The sequence below is a fragment of the Boleophthalmus pectinirostris genome, unplaced genomic scaffold, assembly GCF_026225935.1.
Source record: "Boleophthalmus pectinirostris isolate CB_2022bp ecotype Guang Dong unplaced genomic scaffold, ASM2622593v1 HiC_scaffold_11, whole genome shotgun sequence".
Lineage (NCBI taxonomy): Eukaryota > Metazoa > Chordata > Actinopteri > Gobiiformes > Gobiidae > Boleophthalmus > Boleophthalmus pectinirostris.
This window is the reverse complement of record NW_026570994.1, coordinates 3,215,095-3,228,929: the sequence shown is the minus strand read 5'-3', so window position 1 is coordinate 3,228,929 and position 13,835 is coordinate 3,215,095. Positions and strand designations below refer to the sequence as shown.

Below are 13,835 nucleotides of genomic sequence, written 5' to 3'. Positions count from 1 at the left end.
GTCTGTTAGCAACATAACTCAAAAAGTTATGGACCGATTTTGATGAAATTTTCAGGATTTGTTGGAAATGTGAAAAGGAAGAACTGATTTCATTTTGGGGGTGATCCGGAAGAAATCCTGGATTCTGGATCACTTTGAAATTTTAGTTAACATTGTGGTAAATGGGGTCAAAAATTTTGTTTCTCAATATCTCGGTTAATTATTGACCAAACCCCATGAAATTTGACTCAGGGATGGACAATGGGATCCTCTTTCATATTCCAAAGGCTGATCCAGATCTGATCCACAAGACTGATTTTATCGCAATTTATATAAAAAATGGGGGTAGTCCTTGGCGGAGGTCTGCGCTCTCTGACTGCTTTTCTAGTTCTTCTTATTATCTATGCTGTTGTTGACCTGGACCTGAGTGCAGTATCGATTCTGTGTATTTTTTTATACTGAAATGACAAATAAATTCTGATTTTGATTGCCTCTTTAATCCAGTGACGATGTTTGTTTTCTCTTCTCTCTTTTACAGTGTCACAAATGGATGATTTGACTTGTTCCTGTTCTGCTTTGTGTTTTGTTGCTCCTTCACTGTTTCCTTCTCACATTCTGTTCTATGTTCCTTTTTTTGCTGACTGAACGCCCTCCCAGTTTCCCCGATGTGTGTTTTATTGCAGGACATGCAGGTTATTTCGTATATGAAACCTATTTAGATCAGATGACCAGACATCAGCAACATCACGTGGTCGCACTGAAGAAGACAAAACTGTCAGGTCTGAAAACAAACTCTTCGTCTGAAAAAAGAACCTAATAACATACAACTCCAGGTTTGTTTTTGAGGAGGTAAAAATATTCTAAGAGCTTTAATGGAGACGTCTACAACTTGAGAACGTGTAGGAAGACTTTCCCCTCTCCACCTGAAGAGGCCTCCTCATGTCACAAGTCTGTCATTACTATTCCAGAGTGTGAGCTGCTGTGTGAGGAGCACTTACACAAATGCACACAAACACCTCTTAAACACCAGCCACTCCACAAGCTCCCTCCAAAAGTCTAAGTGCATATGAGAGGTTAAACTACACCTTTCACTAAAATATACATACAAGTAATATACAAGTAACTGAATAGATGGGCACATTTTTATACAGCGCTTTTCCTCCTTCAACACAATCAAACTGCTTTAGACACTGACTAAGAGTGTACATTTTAATTAATGTATAATACATTTGAATGCAGATATTAAGTATTCTGTATCTACACACATTTTATAAAGTATTATTCCCAGTAATGCACATAAATAACATGACTGGTTTAAAGATAAAAAAAAAAAAATCATACCAGTTTAGGTTTAGGCAGTGTTGGGGAGTAATATTTACATGTACTGGAGTTACGTAATCAGAGTACAAATTATGAGTAACTGTATTTGGTTACAGTTACTGTTAAACTAGGTCTAAACCAGGACTAAACCAGGTCCAAACCAGGTCAAACCAGGTCCAAACCAGGTCTAAACCAGGTCCAAACCAGGTCTAAACCAGGTCCAAACCAGGTCTAAACCAGGTCTAAACCAGGTCTAAAACAGGTCTAAAACCAGGTCTAAACTAGGAATAAAACCAGGACTAAACCAGGTCTAAAACAGGATTTAACAGGACTAAATCATGCCGTGTGGACTGTGTCTCCTCCTCTTCTATCAATAATATTTTTTTAATTTGGTTCAGTAAAGTCTGGGCTTTTTATTTTCTTTTGGCAAACAAAACATCTTATGGGAAGATATCCGAGTCTTTGCTTCTCTACAGCAAATCAAGTAATCCAAAGTATTCAGATTACATTACTCACCTAAAGTAATTTAATGGATTACGTTACAAACTACATTTTAGGCTATGTAATCTGTAATTTGTAGGGAAATACATTTTAAAAGTCACCTTCCCAACACTGGGATTAGGTAAGAATAAAAATCAGTATTAATCGCTACTAAAACTAATATCAAAACTAGATACTAATTTGAGCAGGTATCGATACTGAAAAAGTCCCAGCTTTTAGAATGATGTACTCGGACCACTGAGGATTACACACATATAAAACACATGGAATAGAAAAGAAAATATGACCATTTAATGTTGAAAATCATATTCTAGAAAGTGTGTATTTTAGTATCAAAGTTCAAGTTCAAAAAGTCTGTCAAGTCTCCATTCGAAAAACATATAAAGACATAGTGTTTCTCCCTCCCAATTGTATAAATAAATAATAAGAAATGGAAAAGTAAAAAAAAACCTCTCCACAGCTGCACCGTCGATGGTCAGTGGCCTCTCTGGAAGTCCACAACGATCTCTTGAGTCTTACTGACGTTCAGCCGGAGGTTGTTCTCTACGTGGTCAGAAGGTCGACGTCTTTTCATATCGCATCATCGTGGCATCAGATTTGGTATTGAAATTGAGATTTTCTACCTTTTTGTCTCATCTAATTCAGACACAAGACATAGAGAGAGGATTTCCGTTTTGGAACTCATCACTACCTCCTCAGACGTCAGTTTCTTTTTCAACGTTTTCCCACAAACTCCCACTTACAGATGCACTATGTAACGTTTTGTCTGGGGGTTCGTCACCTGCTTGTTTCTATGGATACATCATTGCTCTACCTGGAATGTTCCACAGTATAATTTTAAACTCTACTTTACATTTATTCAATTACAAGTGATTTTATAGCTCAAAAATACCTAGAAAAACACATTTTGACTGTGAGCGGCATCGCCTCTCCACAGATCTGATCTGTTTCTTATCTTGGTCTGGTTTCCATGAAGATAGAAAGGTTTAATGCCATATTGTGAATTTATTATTATTTATTATCCAGACTAAGTAATAACATCTCCTTGAAGAAAATCATTTGAAGCACTAAGTACTATTGCACGAAACCAAGTCAGAATTGGAAAAACATGAAACAAAATACTCAAAAAATAAGAAGTGATGAGCTCAAATGATTGGCTAGATGGATATTTAAAGAACTATTACACTATTTTCTTAATGTTATAATGTTGTTTCCTTGTCAAAAACACATTATGACATCAAAATCATGTAAACAAAGTCTTTCCCATGTCAAATTTTATTCAAACCAAGTACTTACATTCCACATGAACACATTTCAAACATTCTTGGCATTAGATGAGCACTAGATGGCAGTGTAAGACCCCGGCTGCAATACTGTCCTCTCAAAAGGAGTTCAAAATGTCAGATTCCTTCATAAAAAGTGCAGCAGATCAGTAGACAATCATATAAATATAGAATAAATAATACAAGCGAGGACCTGCGTTTGGATCCTTTACCCTGCTTTCTCATCGGCTGCTTGGTTTGTACCCGTGGACATTAAAATGACTGTACACGTTTTGAACTTTTTTAAATACTTGCCCTTGGTATTTTATGATTTATAAGCAGAGGTGGTAGAGTAGCCAGAAATAGTCCTCAAGTAAGAGTATCGGTACTTCAAAATAATATTACTCAAATAAAAACTAAGTAGCTGTCCATGGAATTACACAACTAAGAGTTAAAAATTATTTGGGAAAACTACTCAAGTAAGAGTAATTTAAGGAGTAGCTGTTGATTTATAATTTGTGAAAGTGAGTGTAGAGTAAAATATTAAATAATGCACAAAATCTGATGTTTTCAAAGGCTAAAGATAAAAAAAATAAAATAAGACAAACGATAAAAGGACACACAACTTTTACTCAAGTAATAGTACTGTTACTTCAATAAAAAAAAAAAAAACGACTCATATAGGAGTAAACGTACGCTGCTATAAAAGTACTCAGAAAAGTAAAATTTCTTTCAAAAGTTATTCAAGTAAATGTAACTGAGTACTACCTACTAGGGATGTAACAATAACCAAAATATCGTGATATCTTGTTGTCAAAAAATTTACAAAAATCCTTTGCTTAAATGCAGGTTTTATAGTAGCAATAGCTAATAAACAGCAGGAACTACATATCCCATGATTCATTTCAGCGCAGACAACATGAAGTTATATGTTTTTACCTGAATTCTTGGGATTATGACGGAAATAATTCACACCAAAATCTTGTCAAGGTATTTTACAAGCAATAAAATTTCCTATCTCCAAAATATCACAATAAATATCGTACCGTGAGATGCATATCGTGATAATATCGTACGGTGAGATTTGGATATCGTTACATCCCTACTACCTACCTCTGTTTATAACTCAAAATAAAAGTTCCGTATACATTGCATAGACGTTTGCTGCTTATTTGTGGCAGCTTTTCAATCTCTTTATCCTCAACTTTGCTCTGATTGGCCGTCACGTCACTAAACCGGCTGCACACACCACTGACCTCGACCAAACGGTTGTTAAAGAGGGGGTATTTACTTCTGCGGGGTATGAACTGCGAACACGAAACATACTGAGATCACCGTGTTAATTTTTACTGTTTGGAAAATGTTATATTCACTGAAAGCGACGTATTAACATGTTTTATGAGTTTCACTTTCGTTTTTGGCGCTTTGAATTTGTCTTCCCTTTGCTCTCCACGCTAAGTCACTCCTCCTTCACAACACAGTCAGAGTGCGTCACGCTAATGAAGCAACTGCAAGTCGCATCAGGTTTGTCAAGTTTTTTGTGAACAGTTTTGCATCATGTTTTTGTATATTTATAAAGAATTGTCGAGTGGGAGCATGGGTGATGTAGACTTGTGGGCGGAGCATTGCACAGAATCTTAGAGCTAACCATTAAGCCCGATTTATGGTTGTGCGTTAAATCGTCTGCGTCGCCTTGAACCCCCCTCTGGAGAGCATCTCTGTCGACCGATGTACACCTCCGAAATCTTCTAACTACACGTCGAACCGAGGCAGACCTCAAGAGAAAGCGACGCAGACAATAAGTGCAGTAATTGGTCCTCTTTACTTCCACTCTACATACATACTACTGTACATATGGTACTCCGCTTTCCTTTTGGAAACACAAACGACACTTCTAAATCCTAGCCTTCTAGCGCTGTGGCAGTGAATCACTTCGCGGCGCATAGACCTCGGCGTAGATCCATGGCGATGGCGGCAGTGTGCATTGAGTCAACATAGAACTTTTTAAATTCAGCCTTAAGGAAGGTTTGAATTAGCCAGGCGTCACCTAGTGCCTCCGCTCAGTTTAATTTCTCTCCAGAGACTAGGTCAGGAATTGGAATACACTAGACGATAGCAAGAACCCCGGAAGTTGTAGACGTCGCATTGGCCAATCAGCTGTGAGCTGTGAAGCCATGACGTCAAACTTTGTCTGTGTCCCTTTTGTGGAACAGCACAACAGTAAACAAAGCGTCGAGATGAATGTAGATGAAGACAGACATTCTGTGTTAGCATCAGTTCCCGAGATCGAGGATTTAGAGCTTGGAACAAAGAGAATGTTTTTGTTGAATTTTATCAAGGGAAAAGACGCTATTGTCCTTCTTCCTACAGGATTTGGCGCATTACATATGTCACGACCAAATAGAAGCAATTGGTTAAATAAAAAAGTACCCGTCTACCGTCGAGCGAACGAATCCTAATGCTGCGAGGTCAGACGGTTTCCATGTAGTGAAACCGGCTGATGAATCAGGCTAGGTTTGAAGAGGGCCTTGGAGAGATCACTAAATTACTCAAAGATGCATGGATGACACCTAAAACTTCATCAAGCATGTTTTTGATGAGAGAACGTTATAACATGGTAGACAGCTCAAAAAAATTGCATAATACCCCCTCTTTAAAAACACAGAGTAGCACTTCCTGGATTAACTAATGACATCATCAAGGTTGAACAGAGCATTTTGGGTTGAATGAAGAAGAACACAGTTTAAGGTAGTTGTTTGGTGTAGAAACAGCAGTATAACACGGTTCAAATGGTTCAAGTCAGTTGTAGGATGTTGTGTTTGTGTTTCGTCAGTGGATGAGCGTCAGTCTTGTGGTCGCAGGCGGTACTGCATTAGTCTGGTTGGAAGACGGGGTTCGCTCGCGCCACTTCCTGGTCAGAGCCCCTCCCCCCCTCACTCTGATTGGTGGAGGGTGGAGGCTCCTGTGCGGTCTTTGGTTCTTCTTCGGACGCGCTCTCAGACACGTTTCCGTTCTTCTCCTCTGTGCTCGTTTTTTTAGATACCTGCCAAAAAAGTAACAATTAACACCACGATAATAAAATCAACCCAGCACTGAACGGAGGGTTTGTAGTGCAATATTCACTCAGTACGGATTCGACTGTTGCTGTGCCTTTGGGCTATGATTTTTGTTTGATCATCGCAAAATAGCAACAAGATTTATTTAAAAATTGTAATGTGTAAAAAGTAATTAATTTGTAATGTTGTCAGAAGATGGTTCATGGGCAAAAGCTTTTTTATTTTTATTCAGAACACAGAATTTGATTTTATGGGGAAAACTTTAGGAACAATCGAGTCTGTGTAATCCTTTAGTCATCCAGGTACGATCCATAGCAAACGAAAATATTCTCAGTTCAATTTACCGTATTTTTTGGACTATAAGTCGCACTTTTTTCATGGTCTGGGTGCTCCTGCGACTTATACTCAAGTGTGACTTACATATTAAAATATATAATTTTTGTCATAAGTTTGTCATTTTCACACTGAAAAGAGGGCGCTCTAGACTTGTGTGCGAGTATCTGCTGCTCCTGTTCCTCCTGTACCACTGTCACTTGGTTCTAATACGCATGTCTCCTGCAGAAAGAGCCTCTGTCCTGTCTGTATCATGTAGGCCTGTAACAATAACAGATTTTGCTGGATGATTCATTGACCAAGAATTTATTGTTATAAATGATAATATTGACATTTTGAGACCCATTTCATCTAATATAATGACCATGGAATAAAAACGCAAATACATCCTCTCAATGATCAATAAACCTTACTGTCTAAAGAACATTTAACACAGGAACTGTAAGACCAAAAACAATAGACCTAAATAAAACAGACTTTTTAGACTACAGAGGACTAGCCTAATGTAGTCTGGCTCACAGCAAGGAGTTGTTCACAAAAATGCACTTGAATAAACCACTGCTGAACCAAACTACGCACGTTGGTTCAAGCGTCATTCCGCTTGTTAAATGAGATGAGTCAGAGAGCGGTAGAATCCTTCTAACATTCAGTCTCTGAGAGCGAGAGAGAGCACGGAAAACAAACAAACATGCAAATAGAATTTATCGCGGCCAGAAAAGTTATCGAGCTTGTTAAAAATTACCGTACGATTAATTGATTTATTGATTCTCGTTACAGGCCTACCATTTTGTCAGTGTCTTGTAGGATTTCAGTAGATTTCTGGCTCTCCTGGGGGCGGGGATAGGTGTACTGATCAGGTATGAGGGAACATTTGAGACATCTCTTCTTGTCATTTACGCACTCACCTGCATTTAACGAGTATGAGTTATTAAGACGTATCCCACTCACTAATGTTCATTTAACATCAGAACTTATTTTATCACTTTTTATCATTTTAGCTCGAGTTGGTGGAGTTGTTCAGAAGTGACACCGAGGATGAAGAATTGAATGGATTTAGTGATTTGGAGTGAGATGGAGAGTTTGTTAAACTTGTTCTGTTCTGTTGTTTATGCTATAGTTTATCTGAAGAACTGTTCATATGTGACGTTAACATGCCACACGCCTGTTCAGTTGGCTGTTCTCTGTTCTATTGTTATTACTAGAACTTGCCCTTCAAGATGAAATGTCTGTTCCTCATCTCTGATTTTATAAAGTAAACTTTCCAAAAAGTGCGACTTATCATCCAGCGCGACTTATATATGTTTTTCTCTTCTTCATTTTGCATTTTTGGCTGGTGCGACTTATACTCCAGAGTGACTTATAGTCTGGAAAATATGGTAGTTCAATAGGCAAACATTAACTGTAAACAAATAGTGTGTTAGTTTCAGAGTAGTTGCAGTGTAGTTAGCTCCTCCCTGCAGACAGATATAAGCCCATGTCCACCAGCGTCTGACCTGAAGCAGTGAAACTTTTGTCCATAGATTTTTTTCGTTTGCTATGAGTCAGTGTAATGTGAAAGTCCTTCATCCAGAAGTGGATCAGAGTAGAAAAGTTTTCAGAGGGAGTCATCTGAGGACCAGGGTTTGCACTGTCCTGCCCTGAAGGGAGGACATGTAGTCAAACTGTCTTTGTTTACATGCTGCCTCATTATGGTTCCTACTGTGATCTGCCGGACTCTGATTGGCTTCATTTCTCACTTGACCAAAATGTGAGGATGCAACTGGTGGATGCACCAACATTAACAACATTAACATTAACAACAACATTTCTGTTCAAAGAGGGATTCTCTTTTTTCCACAGAAACAGCTTCTTTCAAACCAACCCATTGGAGTTACTGAGACTCTGCAACACAAGAGGTGAACCTGAGCTCAGAGGGAAAGAACAAAGACAAACAGCCTCTAGATCAGTGTTGCCCAAACTTTTTTTCTGGGGACCTATATTTTAAAAGAAATCCTTTGCCACCCAAGGCCATAGACATTATTTGTAAATCACAAAATAAAGATGGATTTGAACATTAATGAGGATATTTTATTGTTGACTGAGAACCTGTTCAATGCCTCTGAACAATTATTATTACTCAAGTTTGAAACAATGAAAAACAGTCACTGAAGCAGCAATAAAAGGATCTATAAATCGCCTGTTTGGACATTAAATGTAGAACATTTCTTTTTCTTTTCAACATTCAACTGAACCAGCAAAACTGGAACAAAATAGTCACTATTTCTGTCATGTGTCAGAAGTGTATATCACAGATCTACATGCAGGTTGTGACAAGGCGACCCAAATAAAAAAAACTCTTGTGACCCACCTGAGGGTCGTGACCCAGTCTTTGGGAAACAATGTTCTAGATCCCCTACATGGGCTCACAACAGAGTGACAAGAACCAAAAAGCAGGACAAAAGAGAAACAGAACCCAAAACGAATAGAGTGTCTATCCCAGGGGTGGGCGAACTACGGCCCGAGGGCCAAATCTTTTTAATCTGCCCCACCGAACTTGAGTATTACTACTACTACCACTACCACTACCACTACTACTACCACCACTACCACTACTACCACTACTACTACTACTACTAATAATAATAATAATAATAATAATAATAATAATAATAATAATGTTGTAAAAGTAATTTCTATAAATAGTAAATTCTGTGGGACTTGAAAGACAGATATTTTGGTGTAATGCTTTATAATGATTTTCAATTATGGAATATTTCAACAACATGGGATCTCTTTTCTACATATCTTATGTAATTTTTTCTCTTATGAGGTGGATTACCAAAAAATCCATCCATCCATCTGCTCTTGGTCCGGCCCTTCCGTCACATTTTAGAATCTTTTGTGCCCCACGAGTCAAAACGTTTGCCCACCCCTGGTCTATTCCGTATGTGCTGAGTCTGTCTACAAACTATAAAAGATTTTTAGACAACATTACATTCTTGTGCATTTTAAACCAGTGAACTCATGTGTCCAGAAACTAATTCTTCCCAAGGATAAGATGACAACACCAAAACATAATAATGTAGTGTATTGTGTTTCTGTATTCTGACAGAAACACTAGGGAAACCAAACAAACAGTGCACAGAAGACTACATCTGCACGGAAGACAGTCTAATTCTGGTTCACAGTCGGCTGTCTGCCTTCATCTTAAAGCCACAAACCACCCTTACCAATCACACAACCAGGTTGCCTACATTACAGCGATGAAGGAACGTCAGGCAGATCACAATAAGGTCAGAACGATCCATATTGAGGCTAGCGCGTAAACCGAGGCAGTTTCACTTTCAACTGTATAAACCCTCATGTCCCAGATCAGCACCATCAGATTTAAAATAACATCAGAATGTCGACCACCAGCCTGTCTCCATTAAGATATTATCACTTTGGACACTATAATATGACATTAAAAGGTATTTCAAAGATATTTCTGAGCATAGACCAGTAATAGAATCCACGCAAAACGGACCGCGTGATGTGGAACATTCTTGGCCAAGCTGTAACATCTCCATGGAGACAAGCGGATGGTGGTGGATCCTTATCAAGCATTTACAGCGTAGCCTTAAGTGTGGACATGCATTGAGATTGTAAAAAGCAAAAGCGTGCACAACTCACAGCCCACGCGCCAAACACACACAAAGCAGCACACAGGAAACAGGAAGCACGAGGCAGGTACAACATCTACTCGGCTTTGAAAATCTGCTCGGATGCTCAAAACGTTGCATTTTGATGACACAGCAAAAGGTCCGTTTACATGCTCAAAAGTACAAGTTTAGAGCTGTATATTCTTATTATTCTGTCATTTAACCATGTAGTTTAGATGTTGTGTTTTGTTTCATTCACACATATTTGAGTGACTTTATTTACAGTTTGTCTACTCTCCAAAGTTCCAAATGCTCTGTTGTGATGTCATGAAGTGTTCGTTTTCAAATTAACAGCTCCCTTTTCCCTTTTTTGTTTAGTCGAGATTGGTATTTCCAGAGCTGAAATGATCCAAAAGATTCTAGTGAAGGTGTACGGAGTTTAAAAATACAGTACAGAGTGTTTTCAGTTTGAGAGAAGAACCTAAAGACTGTGTTAAACGTGTGAATGAAACAAACACAACTCCAGGTATGTTTGTGGACTGTGTACTATTTGTTCTTTTTAATTTCAATTAAGGAAAAACAATAAAATGGGAAAATGTTATAATGTTATTTCTTTTTCTGTTTTAGTGTCAAACAAAAGACAAAAGATTTCAATGTCTATTTCCAATATTTAATTTAAAGTTTATTTCAAATAACACCAATCAAAAAACAGTCTTGGTGCCTATTTCAATTTAGATATTTTATTCTCTCTGGTTTATTTGCCCCGGAAGTTCTGCTGCTTAGTGTGCCGCGTGTGAATTCAGTGTCAACAGAACAAAGGAGAGTTTATCTCTGCTACCTGTTTGTCATAGGAGCGGACTGGCAATCTGTACTGTTCTGGACTTTTCCAGAACCGCCATCCGACCAATTTTAAAAAATGTAATATTGTAAGTAGAGGTCAAAATCTGTTTTTTTGTTTGACACTAAAACAGAATAATAAAATAACAAACAGTTTTCCTATTTTATTGTTTTTCATTCTTAACTGAAATTCAGAAGAACAAATAGTACACAGACCGTTTGTGATGAGGAAACAACATTCTGACACACTAGCAGATCAGAAAATAGAGTCGTACAGGCCCTTCACAGTAGATTTTACAGGTCGAGTAGATCTTGTTCATAGCAGTTCAAACAGGAAACAGGAAACAGCACACAGAAGCGATTGACCGTCTCACCTCTGGAGAGTGCCGAGCAGCACTTAGTGGTTAGGGCACTTCACCATTTGATTAACAGAGAAACAGCACAAAGTCAAGATCAGAGAAACCAGAGTTAACTACATAGTGACTGACGTTTTAGTCACAACAGTGAACGTATAACAGAGACAGAGGGGTTAGTGACGGGAGTTAGCAGGTTTACTGTAGCTATATCAGTCCAGTGTTTTATATAAAGTGCATGAAAAATACTATTTTCTTGGAGTATCTCACATTAACTGAAAGAAAACATCCCCACACACTTCATACTATTAATCTATAAATTAATGAATGGAGCAGCAAAAAACTATATTTAAATGTACAGTATGGAACTTTCTGGAGGTGGCACGTCACCTGCTTGATACCATGGAAATAACCATACTCTGGAACATTCTTCATTGATATAGACATGTTTTATTTCCATGGAAACAAGCAGGAAGAGGCCAAGCCAAGAAACGTTTGTGGAGAAGCGAACCCGCTCACATGTTTTTCTGTTTTCAGTGCAGTAAACAAAACCAAAATGAAAATGAAACTACAACATGCATTTATTTTAGTATTTTTTTGCTAAACGTTTACATAATGTAGCTTTAAAGAATTATTTTTTCTAGTAATCTGGTATAATTGGTAGATTTTCTGGTAGTTAGCGATCATTTAGAGAAGTGGGTTTAGGGTTTAGTTCCACTTTTGTACAGATCAGCCCATGTCCACAGGGTCAGTGGTGACACCCGGGGCAGAGTGGACAGTGTGGACAGAGTGGACAGAGTGGACAGAGTGGACAGAGTGGACAGTGTGGAGAGTGTGGAGAGTGTGGACAGAGTGTGGAGAGTGTGGAGAGTGGGACAGAGTGGACAGTGGACAGAGTGGACAGTGTGGACAGTGTGGACAGTGTGACAGACAGTGTGGACAGTGTGGACAGTGTGGACAGTGTGGACAGTGTGGACAGTTGGACAGTGTGGACAGTGTGGACAGAGTGGACAGTGTGGACAGAGTGGACAGTGTGGACAGAGTGGACAGAGCGGGGGCTCACACTCACCTGTAGGGGCTGGCTCTCTGAAGGCTCCGCCCTCCTGCTCTGGCGTATCATCTCTTTGATCTGCACCACAGCGAAGGCGATGGTGACCCAGGGAGAGCCCCCGAGCACCCAGGCGGGCCTCCAGGGGTCCTCTTGGTCCTCCTGGTACTTGGTCTTCTTCATGGGAAGCACCGGGCTGGGGCTGCCCGCTGAACTGCCGCTCTGCACCAGGTCGATGGTGGCGATGGGCACCGGGCTGGAGGGCACCGGGATGTTCTCTGCCAGTATTTGGCTTTCTGAAGGAGTACCACAAAAACATGTTTATATACAGTACTGATACTTTACAGTGATGTCACACTGGGGGTGTTCTGTATGTATGTCTACGGTGGAATGTTCAGCAGTTACCATGGTAACACAATGCATACATTAGCAATAATAACAAAAAGTTTAGATTAAAACTTTAAAATTTACTGACAACAAATGTTCAGGAGCCTGTGATGTGTTCAGGAGTAACTAGCTCATAGTTAATGCTCGTCCAGGACTCTGATGATCAGAGAGAGACTTGTTGAACAGCTCACATCATCTCACCTGTTCACGCTCCAAACAAGTCACTTCTTTCCTGGTCAGATTGTGTTAAAACAAAGCTCAGATTAAAGTCTAACTTGAGTAACAGAGCTTCAGACAAAGCAGTCTGCTTTGTGGCAAAAAAGTGACATATTGTGGTTTTAAAGCTGTAACTATGTAACTTTTCTTGTAGGAGGCAACCCCACTTATCCCCATGGAGACGTTATTGCTTTACCTGTTTACAGTGTGGCATTAAACGTATCCATCTTGCATTTATTCCGATGATTATAAGACGATGAGTTTAATGTCTGTGGAACATTCCAGACAAAGCAATAACATCTCCATGGAAACGTGGCAGGAGGTGGCAGGCCCTGCATCAGAAATGCTGCACAGTGCACCTGAGGTTTTTGAGTGATTTTTTTGTTTTTTGTTTCAGTAAATTTCTCTTGTTAAAACAATGATTTAGAGCAATCACTTTGCGGTGACGCTCCCTGTAATTTAGACAAACCTCCACAAACATGTTCTAAAACGTCTCTGAGTCAGATGCCCTCCCCCTGTCTCCACGGGGTATTTCTCTGTGTATAAACTGTTAACTCTGTCATTTAGACCTCTATAAACCTGTTCTAAAATGCATGATTCTTGGATTAGTTTAGCAGTGTAGCAGTTTTGAGTCTGACCTTTCTCCTCGGAGTCTCGGGTCATGTACTGGATGAAGGCGAAGATGAGCAGGATGACGAGGGAGGCCATGCCGATGCCTCGGAATGCCCCTGCAGCACCTGGACAAAAACAAAAACAAAACTAAACAATGTGCCTCTTTATTTACCACAATCCAAAAATGACATTTTTACTTTTTCCAACTAAATATTTGATGTTATTCAAATTTGCTTAAAAGATGTACTATGGAACTTTTCTGATGGAGATTTTACAGCTGCTTTATTTCCATGAAGATGTGGCTGCTTTAC

General features: G+C 39.1%; 1 protein-coding gene across 1 annotated transcript in view; it reads right to left on the bottom strand.

The window, feature by feature from the left end:
* Nucleotides 1-3,043: 3,043 nt before the first annotated feature.
* mfsd6a (major facilitator superfamily domain containing 6a) overlaps nt 3,044-13,835 on the bottom strand; it is a 32,695-nt gene continuing 21,903 nt past the window's right edge. The window contains 3 exon segments of the mRNA XM_020927080.2: nt 3,044-6,105; nt 12,331-12,605; nt 13,551-13,649. Of these exon segments, the coding sequence (XP_020782739.2) occupies nt 5,935-6,105; nt 12,331-12,605; nt 13,551-13,649 (545 nt within the window). The 3' untranslated portion in view covers nt 3,044-5,934.